At 68.5% G+C, this 20,281-nt stretch overlaps 3 protein-coding genes across 5 annotated transcripts in view; 1 reads left to right on the forward strand and 2 right to left on the reverse strand.

The window, feature by feature from the left end:
- Nucleotides 1–1,446: 1,446 nt before the first annotated feature.
- On the forward strand, nt 1,447–6,304 carry FSCN2 (fascin actin-bundling protein 2, retinal). Of its 2 annotated transcripts, none has more exons than XM_070393977.1 (5): nt 1,447–2,290; nt 4,458–4,614; nt 5,210–5,347; nt 5,590–5,819; nt 6,102–6,304. In XM_070393977.1, exons 1-5 carry the CDS (start codon nt 1,465–1,467, stop codon nt 6,302–6,304), a joined length of 1,554 nt encoding a protein of 517 aa, XP_070250078.1. In that variant the 5' UTR covers nt 1,447–1,464. The 2 variants fall into 2 exon arrangements, with proteins under 2 accessions (XP_070250078.1, XP_070250079.1); XM_070393978.1 differs by having other exon boundaries at nt 5,210–5,331; nt 5,652–5,819.
- A 1,584-nt stretch (nt 6,305–7,888) lies between these two features.
- On the reverse strand, nt 7,889–13,768 carry FAAP100 (FA core complex associated protein 100). Of its 2 annotated transcripts, none has more exons than XM_070395601.1 (10): nt 13,555–13,768; nt 13,273–13,391; nt 12,261–13,192; nt 11,402–11,558; nt 10,160–10,923; nt 9,903–10,039; nt 9,504–9,620; nt 9,162–9,248; nt 8,688–8,823; nt 7,889–8,305 (listed from the first exon to the last, which is right to left on the reverse strand). In XM_070395601.1, exons 1-9 carry the CDS (start codon nt 13,717–13,719, stop codon nt 8,692–8,694), a joined length of 2,610 nt encoding a protein of 869 aa, XP_070251702.1. In that variant the 5' UTR covers nt 13,720–13,768; the 3' UTR covers nt 7,889–8,305; nt 8,688–8,691. The 2 variants fall into 2 exon arrangements, with proteins under 2 accessions (XP_070251702.1, XP_070251701.1); XM_070395600.1 differs by having other exon boundaries at nt 7,889–8,388.
- Nucleotides 13,769–16,358: 2,590 nt separating this feature from the next.
- NPLOC4 (NPL4 homolog, ubiquitin recognition factor) overlaps nt 16,359–20,281 on the reverse strand; it is a 28,785-nt gene continuing 24,862 nt past the window's right edge. Inside the window, exons 14-17 of the mRNA XM_070394939.1 lie at nt 19,802–19,897; nt 19,487–19,603; nt 18,406–18,508; nt 16,359–18,139 (exon numbers count right to left, since the gene is read on the reverse strand). Of these exons, the coding sequence (XP_070251040.1) occupies nt 17,982–18,139; nt 18,406–18,508; nt 19,487–19,603; nt 19,802–19,897 (474 nt within the window). The 3' untranslated portion in view covers nt 16,359–17,981. The remainder of the gene's footprint in view (nt 18,140–18,405; nt 18,509–19,486; nt 19,604–19,801; nt 19,898–20,281) is intronic.

Consider the following 20,281-nt stretch of genomic DNA (forward strand, 5'->3'; position numbering starts at 1 on the left):
CCTGCCGGGGGCCCGTCACGGCCTGGGGAGGGGGCAGGCCTCAGGCCCCGAGAGGGAGCGAGACTCCAGAGCCGTGGCTGGAAGTGCCCCTGGTCCCGGGCGGGTCCTGGGGAGCCTGCGGGTCACACGCTGGGAAGGGGAAGAGGACGCCGGCTGGCCCAGGCCCAGGCCGGGCAGCTCTGGTTTCCCTCCTTGGCTCCCAGCCCCCGAGGCAGGTGCAGGAGACAGACAGGCACGGCCGGCCCGGCGCGCAGGCCCTGCAGGTCCCCCAGGACGCCGGGGGCTCCCAGGGAGGGGTGCAGGGGAGGCCTGGCCGCTGGCACTGGGAGGTGCCGGGTGTGGGGTGCCCTCTTGTGGCTCATCCCGATATGGCCCCCTGCACCGGGCCCACCAAGACCCCATTGTCAGGCCAGTTTCTCTGGCTGCGTGGGTGGCAGCTCGGGGGCCCCCAGGCCTCCCAGCAAGGCTGGCCGGAGCTGAGCTCCCCACGGAAGCGGGACGAGGGGGAGCCCGGGGCCCCTGAAGCGCTCGGGGCGCAGAGTCAGCTGGGAGCTGGGCCCCTGACCCGGGTCCCCCCTGCCGCCTCCCGTGTCCGCTCCCCTGTGCAGCCTCTAGCAGGTGTCGCTGCCTCCGTCACAGATGCCATTGCCCCTGGGACAGCGAGCAGCTGCCTCGGGTCTGGGTGCCTCGGGTCTGGGTGCCTCCGGTGCCAGGACGGGCGCCCGGCCTGCTCACGGCACCGACACCCCCACCTGCCACTCTCCAGCCGGCCCCCCACGGGAAGCACCAGGCCGCAGGCTGCAGGCCCGGCTGAGGGGCGGCCCTGGGGCACCTGACCGACGCAGGCTGCCGAGCGGGGGGCCTCGGGCTCCTGGCAGTGGGAATCAGAGAAGCGGTAACTGGATCTGCGGGCGCTGGCGGCGGCTCTGATCGGGTTGCCACTGCGCCGTTTTCCACCCGCGGCCTTTTCTACGCAGGGAACGAGCTGTGCTGGGCGGCGAGGCCGTGCTGGGGGTCTGGGGCCTGAGGTGGGGCTGCGAGGGGAGAGGCCACGAGGCGGGACACAGGGCCCGAGCCCGGGCCCCAGCAGCCCCGGGAAGAGGGGGGGCACGAAGGTGGTCAGGGCTTTGGCGGGGGCACCCCCGGCCCCGGGGCCCCGCTCCAGCCCCTGCAGCCCGGGAGTGGCTGAAATCCAAGCTGGGTAGCGACAGGCAGCCGCTGTCCCTAAGCCGGCCCAGCTCCGATCCGCCTCCCACCCGCCCTCTGCTGCCCGCTGGCCATGTAAGAGCGCCCGGGCCCACGGCCACGGGTCAGAGGCAGCACCTGAGCCGGCAGCGGGTCCATGACGCTGGCAGGGCCTGAGGGCCGCGGGCCAGCCCAGCCGTGCCGGGCACCCGGGGGCCGTCGGGGTTCGTGAACACAGAGCGCGCCGCCCAGGCTCCTGGCCGGCCGTCCCCCTCCGAGATGCCCACCAACGGCCTCCACCAGGTGCTGAAGATCCAGTTTGGTCTCCTCAACGACACCGACCGCTACCTGACGGCCGAGAGCTTCGGCTTCAAGGTCAACGCCTCGGCGCCCAGCCTCAAGCGGAAGCAGATCTGGGTGCTGGAGCCGGACCCCGGCCAGGGCCCCGCCGTGCTGTTCCGCAGCAGCCACCTGGGCCGCTACCTGTCGGCCGAGGAGGACGGGCGCGTGGCCTGCGAGGCGGAGCGGCCGGGCCGCGACTGCCGCTTCCTGGTCCTGCCGCAGCCCGACGGGCGCTGGGCGCTGCAGTCGGAGCCGCACGGCCGCTTCTTCGGCGGCACCGAGGACCAGCTGTCCTGCTTCGCCACCGCCGTCTCCCCGGCCGAGCTGTGGACCGTGCACCTGGCCATCCACCCGCAGGCCCACCTGCTGAGCGTGAGCCGGCGGCGCTACGTGCACCTGTGCCCGCAGGAGGACGAGATGGCGGCCGACAGCAACACGCCGTGGGGCGTGGACGCCCTCGTCACCCTCATCTTCCAGAACCGGCGCTACTGCCTCCGGGCCTGTGACGGCCGCTACCTGCGCAGCGACGGCCGCCTGGTCTGGGAGCCCGAGGCCCGCGCCCGCTACACGCTGGAGTTCAAGGCGGGCAAGCTGGCCTTCAAGGACTGCGACGGCCGCTACCTGGCGCCCGTGGGGCCCACGGGCATGCTCAGGGCCGGGCGCAACACGCGGCCGGGCAAGGACGAGCTGTTCGACCTGGAGGAGAGTCACCCGCAGGTGGTGCTGGTGGCTGCCAACCGCCGCTACGTGTCCGTGCGGCAAGGTGAGGCGCCTCCGCGAGAGGGTCGTGCGGTGGGGGGTGGGGGGGGGGCTCGTGTCTGGTGGTGAACACGTGTGTGGTGGTGCACGGGCTGTGGGCCACGTGTGGGGTCCCCGTGGAGGGCTGCTGGCTTTGGGGTCAGAAGGAAGGGGCTCTGGCCGGGCCAGCGCGGCTCAGGGGCTGAGCGTCCACCTATGACCCCGGAGGTCAGGGTTCGATCCCCGGTCAGGGCACAGGCCCGGGTTGCGGGCTCCATCCCCAGTGGGGGGCGTGCAGGAGGCAGCCGGTCCATGATTCTCTCATCGTTGATGTTTCTCTCTCTCTCTCCCTTCCTCTCGGAATCAGTAAAAATATAGAAAATACATATTAAAAGAAGCCAGAGGCTCTGCCTCCAGACAGCTGGGCGGCTGCTGAGAGCCACACGGGCAGTGCCCAGCGGGGTGTGGGCAAGGCCCCTGACCACTCACCACCCCACTTTCTGAACTTTAAAGGAGGTTGGGGAGGGGCCTCGGCCAGGGCAGGGAGCCAGCAGGACCAGAGTGAGGCAGAGCAGCGGTTCCCATGCCCCCGTGTGGCTGACCCGGGTCCTTGTCCAGCCCCAGGAGTGGGGAGGGGAGGGAGCCTGGGGTCCTTCCCGTCTGGGGGACGCAGGGAGCAGATGGTCCCTCCTGGCCTGTGCTCGTCGGGGGAAGGCACTGTCTGCCTGGTCGGTGTGGCCGGGCCCCGCGTGCCTCCTGAGCCTTGGCCACTGGCCTCATGTGAGGCCTTCCTCATGCCACCCCTGCCTGTGGTGGACGCTGAGGTCCTCGAGGGGCCCACGCTGCTCAGGCCCCCGGGCCCGGCCCCAGGCCAGCGGTCTCAGCTGCCTCCCCTGGGTTGGGCTCCTGGCTCTGTGCACCCAGGAGTGGCCGACACACCCTGACCTGGCACAATGCCACCCCCGTCCGGAGGGCAGAAGTCCAGCATGAGCGCCGGGAGGGTGCCCACTCGGGCTATAGGGGACCTGCCTGTAGTCAGGGCCCTCAGCCCATCCAGTGGGGGGAAGGCAGGGGATCCCGCAAACACCCTGTCACGGGTCCTGGCAGCGGCGGGTCCTGGCTCCAGCGGAGGGTGCACAGCCCTGTCCTGCCCAGCACAGGTCTGTGGTCCAGCTCCCCCGGCATCCGGCCTGGGCCAGGCCCCGGTGCTTGGTTTGTCAGCGAAATGCAGGTTAGAATGAGGAAAAGCTGCTTCTGGGTCAAAGGAGATGGTGGGCACAGCACCTGTGCATGTCCAGCTGTGAGCAGCCTCGTGGGGCGTGGGAGACGAGGTGGCCGCGCTGGTGGTGAGGGTGGCCGTGGTGACAGAGATGGTGCTGGGGGTCCTACCAGCAATTCTGGTGGTGTTGGTGTTAATAGTGATGATGGCGTTGGTGGTGATGATGGTGGTGGTGGTGTTGGTAGTGATGATGGTGTTGATGGTGGTGGTGTTGATGATGGCGTGGATGGTGGGGGGGTTGTTGGTGTTAATAGTGATGATGGCGTTGATGGTGGTGGGGTTGGTAGTGATGGTGGTGATGATGGTGGTGGTGGTGGTGTTGGTGTTGATGAGGTTGGCAGTGGTGTTGGTTTGGAGATGGTGAGGATGATGGTGGTGAGGAGTGGGCTGTATGGACCATTTTTCATTCACTGGCCACCCTTGATCTGAACCCCAGGCAGTGCTGTGGGTAGCCTTGCCCTCCCCTGGGACTCCTGGGAGACCCCACATGTGAGTGGGAGGCTGGGGAGGTGACACAGGTTCAGCCGCTGCCCAGTGAACCCCAGGCCTTGGCTGTGGCACTGGGAAGGGCAGGGACCTCAAGGGCTCGCATAGCAGCTTAAGGCCGAGATGTAAATAGAGGCGGGTGTGAGTGCTGGGCCGAGGGGGACGCAGATCACCTGCTGACTAGCCAGGCCCAGGATTTGCCGGCGGAAGGGCCTGGCTCCTGGGCTGCGGTCGGAGGTGTGTGGGCTCCACGTGCCCCTGTGGCCCTGGGGCAGAGCTCTCAGACCCTGGAGAGGTGCCTTCTGAACCCCCTCAGGTTCTCGATGAGCCGCTCTGGCTTCGGGGTTGCCCAGGAGCACGCTTCCCCACGTCTGCTCCCCGCCCGCCCAGGGAGAGGCGTGAGGGGCTTCCCATCTCCTCCCTGCAGGGGTCAACGTCTCAGCCAACCAAGATGAAGAGCTGGACCACGAGACCTTCCTGATGCAAATTGACCGGGAGACAAAGAAGTGCACCTTCTATTCCAGCACCGGGGGCTACTGGACCCTGGTCACCCATGGGGGCATCCAGGCCACAGCCACACAAGTGTGAGGGCACCATCCCCACCCCCACGTCCACCCCCACCTTCACTTCCATCTCTTCCACCTCCATCACCACTTCCTCCTCCACCTCCATCACCACCACCTCTACCTCCACCACCACCTCTACCTCCACCACCTCTACCTCCATCACCTCTACCTCCATCACCTCTACCTCCATCACTTCCACCTCCACTACCATCACCACCTCCATCACCTCCATCTCCACTACCATCACCACCTCCATCACCACCACCATCTCCACCTCCATCACCACCACCTCTACCTCCACCACCACCTCTACCTCCACCACCTCTACCTCCATCACCTCTACCTCCATCACCTCTACCTCCATCACTTCCACCTCCACTACCATCACCACCTCCATCACCTCCACCATCTCCACCTCCATCACCACCATCTCCATCACCAGGATATTGTGGCAGCCCAGACAGGGAGGAATGCCTACTGGGGTGGGGGACAGCTCTTCATGGAATGGGGTGGGCATCAGTGGAAGGCAAATGCCTGTCCCTCCCCTGGGGGGTGGTACTGGACTTGAGGGGGCTGGGAGCCCTGGCCCTGAGCCCCGTGTCCTGCCCCTCAGTTCGGCCAGCACCATGTTCGAGGTGGAGTGGCGAGGCCGGCGGGTGGCCCTCAAGGCCAGCAATGGGCGCTACGTGTGCATGAAGAAGAACGGACAGCTGGCGGCCATCAGCGACTTCGTGGGTGAGCGCTCCCCCGTGCTGGGACGCCGGGCTGGGCCCTCTGCCTGGGACAGTGCCTGCCCAGGGGCCCTGTGTCCACCATGAGCCCGCCTCCCCTCCCCGAGGGCGGGTGCTGTCCCTGGCACCTGCCACCCCTGCTGGCCCACATCATGGCTGCTGACGTCACAGCGCCCTTACCCCCCTGCACCCGCGGGAAGCCCAGGGCGCGGGCCCCTCGCCAGGTCACGTGGGACAGCAGGTCTGGGCCCACAAATCGGAGCCGAGTCTGCTGGGGGAGCCCTTCCGCCCGCGGCCAGGCCAGGACCGGACGGCTCCCCGCAGGCCAGGACGAGGAGTTCGTCCTCAAGCTCATCAACCGGCCCATCCTGGTGCTGCGCGGCCTGGACGGCTTCGTGTGCCACCGGCGCGGCTCCAGCCAGCTGGACACCAACCGCTCTGTCTACGACGTCTTCCACCTGAGCTTCAGCGACGGCGCCTACCAGATCCGAGGTGTGGGCCCGGGCGGGCGGGGCCTGCGAGCGCGTGAGGCTGGATTTGGGGGAGCCCGAGGGGCATGGGGGGCGCGTGGCCCCGGAGCCAGGGGAGCCCGAGGGGCGTGGGGGGCGCGCGGCCCCGGAGCCGGGGGAGCCCGAGGGGCGTGGGGGGCGCGCGGCCCCGGAGCCGGGGGAGCCCGAGGGGCGTGGGGGCGCGTGGCCCCGGAGCCGGGGGAGCCCGAGGGGCGTGGGGGGCGCGTGGCCCCGGAGCGCCCCACCCACGCGCGCTCGCCCGCAGGCCGCGGCGGGTTCTGGCGCACCGGCAGCCACGGCACCGTGTGCAGCGACGGCGAGCGGCCCGAGGACTTCCTCTTCGAGCTCCGCGAGCGCGGCCGCCTGGCCATCCGCGCCCGGAGCGGCAAGTACCTGCGCGGTGGCGCCTCGGGGCTGCTGCGCGCGGACGCGGACGCGCCTGTGGGGTTCGCACTCTGGGAGTACTGAGCTCTGGGGGTGCTGAGCTCTGGGAGTACTGAGCTCTGGGGGTGCTGGCACGCCCGCGTCCCATTAAACCGTCTGTCCAGCGGCTGGTGGCTCGAGGCAGCGGCGCGGATGGGCGGGAGGGTCTGCCCGGGGTGCCGGAAGCGGGGTCTGGGCCTCCTCCGTCCAGGATAAGGGTCCAGCCGGCACCCACCCCATCCTGCACAACCACAGCCCGGGGTCTCCTCTTGTCCCCAAACCCCGGGTAGAAGCCGCCCTCGGGTCTGAGGCCGCTGGGAGGCGCCGACAGGCAGGCCAGTGAGGGGCGGGGTGAGTGTGTCTCCAGCATCACTGCGCCCAGGCTGCGCAGGGTCTTGGGGATCCCGGAAACATCTGATGGACAAGCGACACCCACCCTCCCGCACTGCTGTTCCGGAAGCTCCCTCATTGCCACCCAGTCACCCCAACCCAGGAAAGGGGCTCTCGGGCCAAGCCCGTCCCACCTGTGCAGAAACCCCCGCCTGCTTCGCCCCGCACCTGGCTGCCCTGTGGCCCAGGGGGGTGACCCACGCCCGCCTGTGTGCCCCCCCAGCAGCTGTCGCCCAGAGCCCCCAGCTCACAAGGACACCACCCCCCCAGCCTTTGCCTGGGTGACATGGGACTTCCGAGGTGGGTCAGGTGGGAGGCTTGCCCCCGGGGTTGGTCAGGACCTTGAGGATGGGCGATGGGGGGTTGGGGGGCAGCCTGAGGCATGGCCCAGAGCCCAGAGGGAGGACAAGACCCCGGCAGGTGTCTTCACCTGAGATGCTCTCGCTGCCCTTCCCCTGGGGGACGGGGTAGAGTGGGTGCCGGGAGGTCAGACACATGGCCAGGGAGAAGGGAAGGACAGGGCGGGCTGGGAGGAGTCCTGGGGACAGAGGACCTGCTAGGTCACCCCCAGCCCCTACCCAAGGACCCTCTGGGCCCACTTCCCCCGTTAGGCCCGTTAACTAAGGGGGGGGACAGACTGTGCCCAGCTGCAGCCTGTGCTGCCCCCTGGTGGTGCTGGGAGGAGGCTGGGCCCACTGGCCAGAGCCTGGTGGCCTGGGAGAAGGTGGCACTAGGCCCGGACCCGTGTGCCACCCGCCTCGGCTGCAGACAATCGTAGAGGGGCCCCCGGCCTGGCTTCCCTGGGAGGAGGCTGGGACGGGGTGGAGACGCGAGGGCTGGGGCAGGAGCTGCAGGCAGGGCCTCAGCCACTCCGAGTGGAGGCCACAGTGGCCCAGGCAGGGGAGGGCTCGGTGCAGGTGGCTCCTGAGCAGCGTCCCCCTTCCTGGCTGTGCGGCCGCACCACCCTGCACTGGGCCCTCCGGGTGGTCCTGACCGGCAGGTCCTGTTCACGAGCTCACACGTCAATGTGGCTTGTGCCCATTTGTCCCGAGTGTCCTGCCTCTTCTCAGACGCGTTGTTTCTCCCCTTTATCCCACGTGTAGCTTGACCTCAGCCCCAGGGCACAAAGAGGCCAGGGCCGGGCTCACCGGGTGCGGAACGAGGGGTGGCAAGACCCGGGTCAGAGCCCCACCCGACGCGGGGGTGGGGGTGGAGGGTAACAAAGGGGCGGAGTCGAGGGCTCACAGGAAGGCCTGTTGTGGCCACAGAGAAGCACCAATGACATCTGGAGTCACCTCCCCACTGAGCATGCCCGCACCGGCCGGGCCCCCACCCACAGCCCGGGAGTGCGGAGCTGGGCGCTGGGCGGCCCCAGCCAGGGGCGCCGGGTGATGGGTGTCCAGGCGACCGGCCACCTGGGAGCACCCCCAGTCTTTGTGCTTTGGTCACAGGGAGCCCCCCCGGGGACTCCAGCGGTGCCGGGGCAGGGCCAAGGCTCCCGGGTGGGCGACGAGGCAGGTGGACGGGCAGTGCCCCCAGGAACAGCGACAGCCAGGGGGTCCCGCCCGGCCTGGTCCCGAGCCGGTTCCGTGGCCTCCAATAGCCGCTCAGGCAACGGCGCTCCTGCGCTGGGCCGGCCCTCGTCCTGTGCTGGACCTGAGTGGAGGGGACGAAGCTGACCCAGCCCCCGAGTCTGGGGAGGCTGCCAGCAGTGAAGGCTGAGGGCAAGCCCGCGGCAGCTGTGGAGGGAGAGGATGGATGGGCCGAGGCGCTGAACCCAGGACAGGACGGGCCGGGCTGGCGGGGGGCAGCCAGCAGGGGCGGGGCCAGCGTCCAGCTCGGCTAACCTGAGAAGGCGCTCTCTGACCCCTTCTCCCAGCACCTGCAGAGGCCAGGTGGCCATCGGGCAGGTGTCTGCGCCCTGCTGTCGGCAGCCGAGCCCACCCTGGCCTTCCACAGCCACAGGCAGCCGGCACCTGCGCCAGCTCAGGAGCTGGAAGCAGCCTTTTGTGGGTGGGAGGGGCGGGGCGGGGCCCACCTGCTCACAGCAGGAGGAGGCTGGGGCTGCGGAGCTGCTGGTACACCTGCAGGAGACGCTCGGCTGTGGCCTGGGAGCTGGCCTCGTCCTCCGTGCACAGCCGGTCCCGCAGGGCCTGCACCTCCCGCAGCAGCGTCTGCAATGGGGCCGGGGGGGGGGGGGCGCGGGATGAGTGACAACAGCTAGGCCCCCACGCTCCTGCCTGCCCGCCCCCAGGTCACCCACAGACCCCACTGGAGACGTGGGGGGCAGCCCAGGAAAACTCCTCTGTGGCCTCTAAGTGTGGGACAACCTGCCTCAGGACAGGAGGGCACAGCTGGGCTGAAGGGGGACCAGCCCCCAGGTGACAGGAGGGTCCTGGCCCACAGGTCGGAGCCGGGCCAGGGGCAGGAGGCCCGAGCCCACTCTGCCTCTGCGGGTCCTGAGGGCTGGGAGGCCCTGCAGGTCACACACTCGCCTGCCCAGAGGGCTCACCTCGTGGTTGGCCTGGATCTGGTGGAGGTACTGCACGCGGAGGTCCGGTGGGCTGGAGCCCCGGGCGGCCTGCTCCACCACCATCCTCTGGGGGACACGGGCAGTAAAGAAACCAGCTGCCTCGCAGGTGGTAAGAGGGGTGTCTCCCCTTAACCTCCTGGCCAGGCGGGTCCTGGGTGCCCACCAGGGGCCGCCGGAGGGTCAGCAGCAGGCCCCCCACCCCCCCACCCCCGGCTCACCTGCAAGACACGTGCGCTTGGAGGCAGAGAGGAGGTGGGGACTGGCCTGCCACCCCCATCAGGGAGCCCCAGACCCCGGGCGCGTCCCCCAGAGCGGACGCACCTGCATGCGCCCGACGACAGCGTGGTGGGCCCTGCACATGTTGGCCAGCGACGAACTCTCCACCTGGATCTCCACGGCCTGGACGGGCCCCGCCGGGCACAGGTCGGCCACCGCCACCTGCAGCACAGGAGGGATCTCGTGCCAGCTCTGGGCCGGCTGCCCCCCACCCTCCTGGGCAAAGCGGGTCTCTGCCCACCGGCAACTCCCCCCAAGAACCGGCCACCGACCAACAGCGTCTGCTCCCTGCTGGGGAAGAACCTGCTCCTGGGGCACTCGCTCTAGAACGAGGTGACGGCCGTGGCCTTGCCTGACACCCGCGCGGCCCACACGGGACAACCCAGGCCACCAGGGCACCCAGCGAGGCGGCTCCCCGGAGACAGGAGGGCCGGCTCTGCTTGCCTCGTGGACGATGAGGCGGATCTCGGTGCCGTCCGGGGCCACGGCCTGGACAGAGGTCAGGGCTCGGGCCCGCACAGCGTCCACGGCGGCGTTCTGGGCCAGCAGCCACTGCAGGGTGGCACAGCACAGGGACACGCCTGAGGGACAGAGGTGCCGGCCGTGAGTGTGGACGTGCCCTGGGGCAGTGAGGAGCCACGTCCACAGCCTGTGTGTCCACGGGGCCCCGAGGCCAGAGCCAAGTCACCAGCGCCACCAACCTGAGTAACTGTCCCCCAGGGCAGCTCTGAGCAGCTCTGCCGACACCCGGATGGCGGCCACGGACGGCGGCAGGTACTTGGCGCGCAGGGACTCGGGCCCCACTGGCTCGCTGCCCGGCCGCCAGCAGGTTTCCAGGAAGGTGCTCACGGGGTCGCCGGGAGGGTGGCAGGGCGCGGGGGCCTGCACGGGGGGCGCAGCCAGGCCCGGGAAGCGCAGGCCCTGCAGCATGTCCACTGTGTGCTCGCTCAGGGGCAGGCAGATGCCCCCCTGCTCCGGCAGGACGTCGGGGGGGCACCCGTCCAAGGAGGGGTCCTTGAAAGGGTCCGAGGGGGCCAGGGCCCCGCCCACGACCTCCCTGAGGCTGAGGAAGAGCGCGCAGGACACGGTCACGGGCAGGTCTAGCGCGCCGTCCGCCCCAGGGCCCAGGAGCAGCGTCACCTCCCGCCGATCGCCGGGGCCCAGCTGGTCCACGGGGACGGTGTAGGTCACGGCCGAGCCCGAGTCCGAGGCGTGGGAGCCGGGCAGCACCTGGACGCACAAGGCCCAGCCGCGGTCCAGGCGGAAGCCGCTGCTGTTCTCCAGCAGGCAGGTGGCGGTCAGCACGTCCTGCAGCTCCCGGCGGCTCCAGGCTGTGGTCGTGGTGCACGAGACGGGCCGGGCGCCCTCCCGGCTGGCCAGCAGGGCACAGCTCACGTTCATGGCCTCGTTCAGGCACGTCAGGGCCCTGTTGCGCTGGTCCACGGCCTTCTTCAGGGAGGACACTCTGGGGAGGGCCGACGGGCACCAGGGGGGAGTGGGGAGCGGGGAGCAGGGTCAGAAGGGACCAGGACTCTGTTCCTACAACCAATCGCGGAGCCCCGCCTCCTCGGGGAGCAACTTGCTTGTCCCGCCACGCTGTCCCGTCGTCCGGGCCTTGCCCACCAGGCCAGGGAGCCTGCCCGCCCCCCCGCCCCCAGGGAGGCCCAGCACTACGGACGGGCCCTGGTCCACAAGGGTCCGCAGCCTAGGGACGCGCCGGCGGGCACAGGAGGGCAGGTGAGGGCTCGGCCAGAGGAAAGGCTGCTGGTGGCCTCACTGAGCACGGAGTGGAGGGGTCTCCCACATCCCCTCCAGGGAAGAGGGGGGCAGTCTGAGAAAATGGTGGGGAGGAAGCCCCCTTTTCAGGTAGCTCTACATCTGGGGCTCTCGCTGGGACCACTGGCCACACCAGGCCGCGTCTCCCGGACACAGCCTCTGCTCACCTCTCAGAGACGGTGCCGATCCCACAGAGCAGGTCCTTGATCTTCCGGCCCGTGTCCGCTGCGGTCACCCGGGTGGGCCGAGGGGGCTCAGGGCTCAGGTCCAAGCGGCAGGTCATCAGGCGGCCTTTGGCCGACAGGGCCAGGAGCTCGGTGCCCCCTGCAGATGGACATGGGCCGGGCCCAGTCAGCAGGAGAGGGCGGCTGCTGGGGCAGCTCCCCCAGACCCCAGACAAGCGCCGGCAACAAGCCAGCAGCGAATGAGGACCCAGGACGACTGGAGAGCCGGGCCCGCGCCAGGGACCAACGCTCCTGCCTGTGTTCACGTGCACACATTGCACAGGGCCCTCCCCGGGAGGCACGGAGGTGGCAGCGCGGGGGCACAGGGTATGGGGACCGGACTACACGGGGCCAAACCAGGACCCTCCTGGTCACCATGTCTGTCGGGCCCCCCGTGGCCCGCTTTCCCTGCGTGGACAATGGCCTTTCCCCGTCAAAGCGTCTCTTTCACGTTAGAACACTGTGCGACAGGCCTCAGGCCGACACGTGAGCCACCAAACAGGAACACACCCCGGGCAGACTGCTGTCCCCCAACACGGGACAGAACCCGTGCAGAGCGGGCTCGCAGACCCCCCCCCCAGGCAGGGCAGCACCTCCCACTCCTAACCCCCAGACGCACGGGCAGCCCCTGACACCAAGAAAGGGCCGTCCCCACGAAGCTGCCCAGCGGGACGAGCCACCTGCAGGGTTCCGGCAGCTGGGGGGCAGGCAGGGAGGGGGGGGGCCGGCTCCCGGGGAGAAGCCTGCCATGGGGGGCCCCATCCCCTAGGATCCGGTGTTCGGGTTCCCACGGCGCTCGTACCTGCAGGCGACCTAGACGACACTGAGAGGGTGACGACGCTGCAGACACCCAGGCTGGTGGGACACAGCAGAGGGGGCAGGCCTCCGGGGCCGTCGGACTGCACGGGGTCCTCGGGGGGGCCCCCTCGAGCCAGGTCCACCACGCAGAGGCCGGAGGGGGTGCTGTGGTAGACGTGGCTGTCCCCGCTGCAGGCCGCGCAGAGCACGGGCCCCGGCAGGCAGTACTCGCGCAGCTCTGGCACCAGACTCCCTGCCTCGTCCCAGCTGGCCTTGATGGCCAGGGTCCGGCCGTGGTGACCGAGCGCCACCAGGCAGTCCAAGTCCGCGTCCTCTGGGCCCTCAGCCGAGGGCTCCGTCCTCAAGGCCCCGATGAAGGCGACGGGCTCTTCCAGGTGATGGAGGATCCTGACAAGGGCCTTGGGGTCCCCAGGGGCCGACCGGGAGGTGACCAGGGTCTTCAGGACCACAGAGCAGAGCTGGCCGTCGGGGAGTCCACAGAGGATCACAGGCGATTCCAGGAGGGCGGCATCGGCTCCAAAGAGGAGCCCGAAGAGGGGCCCCTCCAGCGTGAAGGCCCTGGGGCCCTGTGGGGGGCTGTGCCGAGCCCTGGAGCTGGGTAGGGACACACAGCACAGCACCGGGCGGAAGTGGGGGGCTTGGGATTTCCCGGGGCTCCCCGCTGGGGGCGTGTGGGTAGATAGCTCCACCTCCCCGACCTGGCCTCTGGGCCCGGGGTCCTCCCCGGGACTCGGACACTCGAACAGCTGCACCTTCCACTGGGCGGGGCCCTGAGCCAGCGCGATGAGCAGGTCGCCCAGCACCGTGAACGCGCACAGCGCGGCGTCGGGGAGCACACAGGTGTCTGGGTCCACAGGGGTCACGGGGGCGGCGGCCTCGCTGTCCTCGTCGTCCCCATCACTCTGGCTCACAGACCTTGGGGAACCCAGGGAAGTGTCACCACCGAGAGGCACGTGCTGTCTCCATGGCAACCTGCCACAGCGACCCCTCCTTACCTGCGGGCCCGGTCCAGAGACAAGCAGTAGATGCCCCTCCGCGCGCACAGAACGAGGAGCGCCCGGCGAAGGGCCAGCGCCTCCAGGTGCCACACCGGCCCCGGGAACCTGTACACCGCCTGGCCGGCGGGGCGGGGCGGGAGGGCGGAGGCTCCAGCTCCCAACCAGCTCCGAACCAGCTCCTCGGGCGCGCCCCCCGCCCCCCGCCCCCGCCCCCGCCGACCCGGAGCCCCGCCCCCTGCGCGCAGCCCCTCGGGCCGGGACCCCGCCCCCGCGGCTCACGGTCAGCTGCCGCGCCTCCCGGTCGTAGACGTAGACCAGCTCCCTCCCGGCGGCCAGGAAGACCTCCGCGCCGAGGTGCAGCACGCGGGGCCCGCCCGCCGTCAGGCCCCCGGCCGGGCAGCTGAAGCCCGCCAGGTAGTGCACGCGCGGCGCCAGGCCGGCCATGGTGCGGGCCGCCGCCCGGGAGCGCGGGAGCGCGGGGGAGGCCGGCTGAGGAGGCGGCGGGGGCGCTGTACGGCCGCCCACGTTGCGGCGCGGCCTCCGCCGTAAAACGGCGCGGCGGGGGCGTGGCCAAGACGGACCGGGGCGTGGCCAACACAGGGGCGGGGCCGGGCCCAGGGGACTCCGAGCAGCTTGGCCAACGCGGGAAACCCCGCGGCCCGCCCTCGCCCATCCCGCCCCTCCTCTGCGCAGCCCGAGGCGCTTCTTGGGGGTGCCCTGCGGGCCCGCCGCACCCCCCTCGCCCGGCAGGGCCACGCGGTCTGGCACCAAGCCCGGCCCCCTCGTGCGCCCTGGAGCCAGGCCAGCGCCCCCCGCCCCCCTCCGGGCTCCACTCCTCCAGCCATTTGCTAGGGTTTGGGGAGCGCCTGGATGCTGCGGGGCCCGGGAGCGGGCGGGCCGTGCCAGCTCCTGCTGCTTCCACAGCCAGAGGCTCTGGGCCTAGGGTGGCTCCCATCCCTCTGACCTGCTGAGCCAAACGTGGACAGACATGCCCCCTCCGTGCCTGGACACGAACCGGGTGTGGGTGTGTGGGTTTGCAGGACAGTGGGGTAAGCCAGAGGAATTCTGGGTTGGGGGCAGGGCCGTAGAGAAAATGAGGGGGATCACCAGCAATCATCCTGGGGGTGAGTGGAGGGAGGGCAGGCAGCTCTGCCCCCACAGGGCTGCCCTCATCCTCCAGGACTGGGGAGAAGTGCTGACCCGGGGGCGCCCGGAGACCAGAGCACCCCTGAAGGTGCCTGCAGGCCACACCCGTCTCCTCTGAGCCAATGGGCCCAGCCAGCCTGGCTCAGTGGTTGCGTGTTGACCTAGGAACCAGGAGGTCACAGTTCGATCCCCGGTCAGGGCACAGGCCCAGGTTGTGGGCTTGATCCCCAGTGTGGGGCGTGCAGGAGGCAGCCGATCCCTGAGTCTCTCATGATTGATGTTTCTATCCCTCTCCCCCTTTCTCTCTGAAATAAACTATATATTTTTTAAAAAGCCAACGGGACAGTCTCCAAGGCCACCCATGAGAGGCATGTGGGGGGCACCGCAGGCATGGCATGCTGAAGGGGCCCAGCTGCCAAGTGTTCTCTGGCTTGGAGTTAAGCTGGCACCAGGGAGGCTGGTGATCCTGCCAAAACAGAACCAGCAGCAGCAAACGTTCTCACTGCCCTTGAGGTGGAGGCGGGCACTCATCCCCGGGCAGCAGCCAGCCACTGTCCTCCTCTCTGGTGCTGGGTGGACAGTGGGAGCATGGCATTGGCAGTGCTTGCCCCCTTCTGTCCTGGACGCTGGGAGGCAGCCACCAGGCACAAGGAAGACCTTCTCATTGTGCCATGCCCCTTTCTAAAGCCCCCCCCCCCCCCCCCACACACACACACGTGTTCTGAGCTGCCCTGATCAGCAAACTTGCAAGTTTTCAACACTGTTCAGTGGGCAGCCCCTCCGGCCCACCACCTTCTGCTCGGCTAGCAGGCTCCTGGCTCCGAGCCCAGGCTGGCTGCACCTGTGACGCGCGGATTGATGAGCATCACCTGCCCGTCAAACACCAAGGGGGCCTGGAGTGCTGATCGTGGAGGTGGGGCACGAGCAAAGGGCTATGGTCAGCTCAGACCGAGGGGGACAGAGGGGCCTCCCTGCTCCCGGACCGAAGCCTGGCGGCCAGTGGTCTCTGTGCCAAATCTGGAGGCAGTGTCACCTTCCTAAGGACAGATCACGGCTTCAGGCTGTGCCAGGCGCTGCTCACAAGCAGCACAGCCGTGATGGGGCGCACATGCAGGGTAGGAGGGCGGCCCCAAGATTGTTGCCAAGTAGTGCACTCCACCTGCTGGATCACTTGGGGGAGGTCCGAGAACCTTCCCCCTTCCAGAACCAAGCTCAGCAGCCTCAGGTGCCCTCGGCCAGCACAGCGGCCACCCTGGGCGTGGGAGCTGTCGGCGGTGCGAGCCATGCTGGTGATAGCCTGTCTCAGGGAGGGGCCTGGGCGGCCTGAGGGCCTGCCCACCAGCCCTGGTGTCTGTGCCTGTTCCGGGAGCAGTCACCGAGTGTGCTGAACGGTGCATGCAGGCTGGCACCGAACCCAGAGGGCAGGTCACTCAGGCCAGCAGCGTGTCCCTCTGGCCTTGTTCCCTGCAGCTGAGGGGCTCCTGAGCTGCCTCCTTCACCTGCTGCCTGGCCACACGCACCTGTCCCAGCACGCAGGCCCTGGAGTGACACCCCAGGGAGGCCAGGCTCCCCTCTTCCTCCCCCACCTCCCACCTGCTGGGAGCAGAGCCCTGGAGCCAGGCAGGGCAGAGGTCCCTACCCTGCAGCGGTGCCCACCTGACACGGCCATGTGAACTGGCCCTGCGGGCAGGGAAAGCGCGCTGCAGGGCTGTGGGAGCACGGATGGGGAGGCGGCCGGCAGCCAGCCGAGTTCACTCCGTCACCCCTCCGCTGTGGGGCCTGGGAGCAGAAGAGGGTTGTGCTCACACGAGGGCAGGTGGACGCAGGGGGCTGGGCCCTCCCTGTGCCGGAGGAGGTGGCTGAGCTGCCTGAGCTCTGACTCTTTGGACAATAAAAGAAAGTGCATTACTGAACAAAGAGCGACTCAAAACCAGAAGCAGAGAATCACAACGCTTTTTCTTTCGCTAAAAGACACAGAACAAGTGGATTCCGGATGCCAGACTGAGTGAGAATGCTGGTGAGAAGCTAGCTGGGCAGGCGGAGGCCCTGGGGCAGCGAGGTCTGAGTGAGGGCGGGCGCAGGCCCACCTGCAGCCTCCATCTGGCCGCGGGGACCACAGACCAGGGCTGCTGGGAGGGCGACCGACGGTCTGTGCAGGTGGCTGTGCTCTGGGCGGCTACTCTGCCCCTCCTGCCCCCAGACCAGCCCTCTGCCCCGGCCGGACCCCTGATCAGCCCCCGCCGACGAGCAGACGAGTCTGTGCGGTGCACCTGGAGGTGCCAGGCAGGGCTGTTCCCACCACAGCCAACACCGAGCACCTTCCTTACACTGGGAGGTGGGGAGGGCCCCCAGGCCGGCCCCCCCAGGGCAGATTGGGGTTCCTAAGCAGCTGTGCCTGGGCTGGCCTCCCCAGTGGGTGCAGAGCAGCTCAGAGTCAGCAGCTCTTATTAAGGCAAAGAGGCATCAGTGCCCGCAGGATCCTGGGCAGGGCCCGGCCACAGCCCAGCCACAGCGGATGTGCGGGGACCCCAGAGCACACGTGGGATGGCCCAGACCTCGCACCACCAGCAGCCTTCCAGTGCCCTTGGCAGATGCACGCGGTTTCATAACAGGCCAGGCCCTGTCCTCCCCCAGGCCTGTCTCAATGGCCACGCCACTGTGTCAGAGGCCAGAGCCGGGCGAGGGCCCAGGAAGGAACTGTATGGGGGCAAAGGGGACCAGAGCTTCCAGTCCTGGGCAACCCAGTTCACCCAGCAGCCTGGTCAGCTGCCTCGCGTCTGGAGGGGCCCTGCCTGGTGGGAGCCCGCTGTGCCCCTGCTCGGAGGGCCGGGTCTCCGCTGCCGCAGGCGGGCACCCAGCAGAAGTCTCAGGCACTGAGGTTTACTTCCAAGGAGAACTGACTGCGGGTCCCCGTCCGCACTCACCACCCTGCACGCTCCCACAGGGACTCCCTGGAGGGAAGGAAGTGGAAACTAGTCTCTCTCACTCCCCTTTTATGCAGTTTTTATCTTTAAAAAAATAAATAAAAGTCTTCTGGGCAGGAATTACTGATAACTGTTATTACGACCAATGCCAACTTTAAAATCCCACCTGGAGGTCGGGTGAGAGCGGGAGAAGGGGTGGGCAGCAAAGTGACCTGCGGACCAAGCAGAAGGGAGGCCTCGAGCCCGTGGCCACTTGGTTTCCACCAGACAATGGCTCCCGGGTCGGGGAGAAGCGGCCCCCACAGCAGGGTCTGCCCAGAGAACAGGCTACAGAGGCCAGCAAGAGCCCAGCCACGACCGGGGGGCAGAGCAAACAGCGCCCAGAGGACGGGAAGCTGGCAGCAAGCACGCCGTCCTGTGCAGGCGCAGCTGTCGGGGCGCCAGTCCTCCCCCGAGAGGTGAGGCGTCCGCGCACCTGCCCCCCGCTGGGAGGGGCTCCATCTTCCGGGAAGGCTGGTGCCCAGAGGCTTCGTGGGGGAGACCCCGGGGCAGCCCCCCGCCCTCCATGAAGAGTGGCCGTCTCCACGTCCAGCTTCAGGGCGGGCGGGGCCCAGTCCTGCCGGCAGGGCCGAAGCCCTAGGTCCTGGGGAGGCTGCACATCTCGCAGTGGCTGGTGCCCGGCTGGTTCACGAAGGTGCAGTGCTCACAGGCCCACATGGCGGCCGCGGCGGCATGCGAGGAGCTCCCGACGGCTCCGTACTCCTGGAGGCCCGGAAGCTGCACCCCAACGGTGCCTGCAGAGGGGAGAAGCGGCTCGTCATTCTCACAGGGAGGACGTCCCACCGGCTAAGCTCGACCTTCATTGCCCATCAGAGTCCACGTGGACCGTGAGCAACTGCTCCGGAGTCTGGACAGCTGAGCAGCTCACCACGCGCACTCAGCCCGAGAGCCGTGTGCCCAGCAGAGGCCCCTTCGGCCAGGCTGCTGGGGCCTCAGGAGCTGGGAGCGCTGGTCCCGGGAGCCCGAGGGGTGTCCTGGGGTGAAGAGAGGGAGCACTTACTGCAGAGCTGCTCGATGGTGGCCCACTGCTCCGACTTCTTCCAGGTCTGGGCGAGCTCCTCGTTCCGGGTCCGCACGGCCTCCAGCAGCAAGCTGATGCTGTCCTGCAGAGCCAACAGGAGGGTCCGTGCGCGCCTGCGGGGGACGGCTCCTACCTGCCGGCTTCTCCCCCAGCATCACACACTCTGGAGGGGATGCGGAACCCTCACAGGCCGTCACTTCGAAACGCACTGCCACACACTCCCGTGTAGGCACAAGTGCCAAACTGAGCCAGCACCCAGATGACAGGCTCCTGGGCTGAGGTGGACGGGCAGGAGTCAAGGTCCTGCGTCCACCCCTCTCTCCTCAGGTTCCTTACCTTCTCAATCCCACCTTCCAATACACACAGCCCAGGTCCCGGGGCCAAAGGGCAGAGAATTCAACTGCTTTATAGGAGAGACCGGGGCTCGGTCCCTGCAGAAAGTGATGTCTGGCAGTGACGCCGACGGTCCCTGCTGCCCCACAGGAGCCCTGACGGGAATGGCCCGGCCCGGCCCCACCCCTCCCACCGGACGGCGGCAGCTGAACCTGGGCCCGGAGCTGCACCTCTCTGGGTGTCTTGGTGCCTGGTGTGAAATGGCAGGCAAAGCCAGTAAAATACAAGAGCAGCCACAGGCCAGCCGACAGAAAAGCCTGGGCTCCGAGAGCACCTGCACCAGGCAATCGCCCTCTCCTCCCTCCATGTCCCACAGGCGCCAACTGCAGCTGTGCGGGGCCTGGGTGCCCGTTCACCCGCCCACCGACGGCCACAGCAGCTGGCTCGGGAGGGAAGACAGGGAAGGAGCGGCTGTGGTTCTGGAGCTGCCGGGACAGGGCTCAGCCGAGGACCGAGCTAACCGCCTTGTGTCCCTCGTGGTTCGCTCACACAAAGCAGACTGCCCCCACCTAGACGCTTCTGTATGCAGACGCCGAGGGTGAGTCACCTCTCCATCAATAAGCACAGGGTGCAGGGGACTGGCCCGCCTGCTCCACAGGAAGAGGAAGAGGGTGCCCTGTGCCCAGCCCCCAGCACACCGCCGGCTCACGGCACACTCGCTCCCCACCTGCAGAGGCATGACTTCATTGGTGACCAGGAAGAGCAGGAGGTGGAAATCCGAGATGGTGTCCAAGAACATGGCGGAGGTATTCTGCGACAGGTAGGTGGCCAAACTGTGGAAGTCCTGGACCGGCGGGCGGAAGGGAGACATGAACACACATCGTTCCAGGCCCAGAAGCCCTCCCTCCTGAGACCTCCTGAGACCTCCCAGGCCGACAGACATCCCTCTCCCGCTGCCTGTCCACTGCAGGGACCAGGAACCTGGCCCTACACAAACAGGCAGCAGGTACTTCAAATTCGGTTTCTAAAGCCAAGAGCTTACCTGTGTTTCCCCTAACACGTCCCGGTTTTCAATAGGAAATGGATTTTGTGAAATAGAAAAAGTATAAACTGGATCCTTGGGGAACGTTGTCGTGATCTAAGGAACAGAAAGACAAACCCGCGTCAGTGAACTGTGTGAACAGGGTGTGGGCGACCCTCCGGACAAAGCAGCCCGAGCCTCGAGCACTCACAGAGCCAGAGGCCTCCCTGCCCACGAGGACAGGCACCACTGGGCCACCCTGAGCGGAACTCCGAACCTGACCCTGGGAAGCGTGCTGAGAACCGTTTCCAGTAGCTTCCAAGACGGCCCCGCCCCCAGGCAGCTGCTGCCTGCCGCCTTTGGGATACAATGCAGCCCCCCTGGCTCAGCCGAGGGGTGGCTTCCCTCCGACGAGCCCCCGCCCGCGCCCCCGCTCCTCTCCGTGGCCCTGGACGACCTCAAGGGTGAACCATGGGCACAGCCCGGAGGCCGAGGAGGCAC

Source organism: Myotis yumanensis, unplaced genomic scaffold (genome assembly GCF_028538775.1).
Source record: "Myotis yumanensis isolate MYYU_CA2020_CCGP unplaced genomic scaffold, mMyoYum1.0.hap1 SCAF_16, whole genome shotgun sequence".
Classification (NCBI taxonomy): Eukaryota; Metazoa; Chordata; class Mammalia; order Chiroptera; family Vespertilionidae; genus Myotis; species Myotis yumanensis.

Coding starts and splice junctions, on each gene's coding strand:
- FSCN2 (XM_070393977.1), top strand. CDS start 1,465: ATGCCCACCAACGGCCTCCACCAGGTGCTGAAGATCCAGTTTGGTCTC. Junction 5,348..5,589: donor GTGGGTGAGCGCTCCCCCGT/GCTGGGACGCCG, acceptor CACAAATCGGAG/CCGAGTCTGCTGGGGGAGCC. Junction 5,820..6,101: donor CGGCGCCTACCAGATCCGAG/GTGTGGGCCCGG, acceptor GCTCGCCCGCAG/GCCGCGGCGGGTTCTGGCGC.
- FAAP100 (XM_070395601.1), bottom strand. CDS start 13,719: ATGGCCGGCCTGGCGCCGCGCGTGCACTACCTGGCGGGCTTCAGCTGC. Junction 9,621..9,902: donor TCCGCCTCATCGTCCACGAG/GCAAGCAGAGCC, acceptor CCTGTGCTGCAG/GTGGCGGTGGCCGACCTGTG. Junction 9,249..9,503: donor CTGTCGTCGGGCGCATGCAG/GTGCGTCCGCTC, acceptor CGTGTCCCCCAG/AGGATGGTGGTGGAGCAGGC.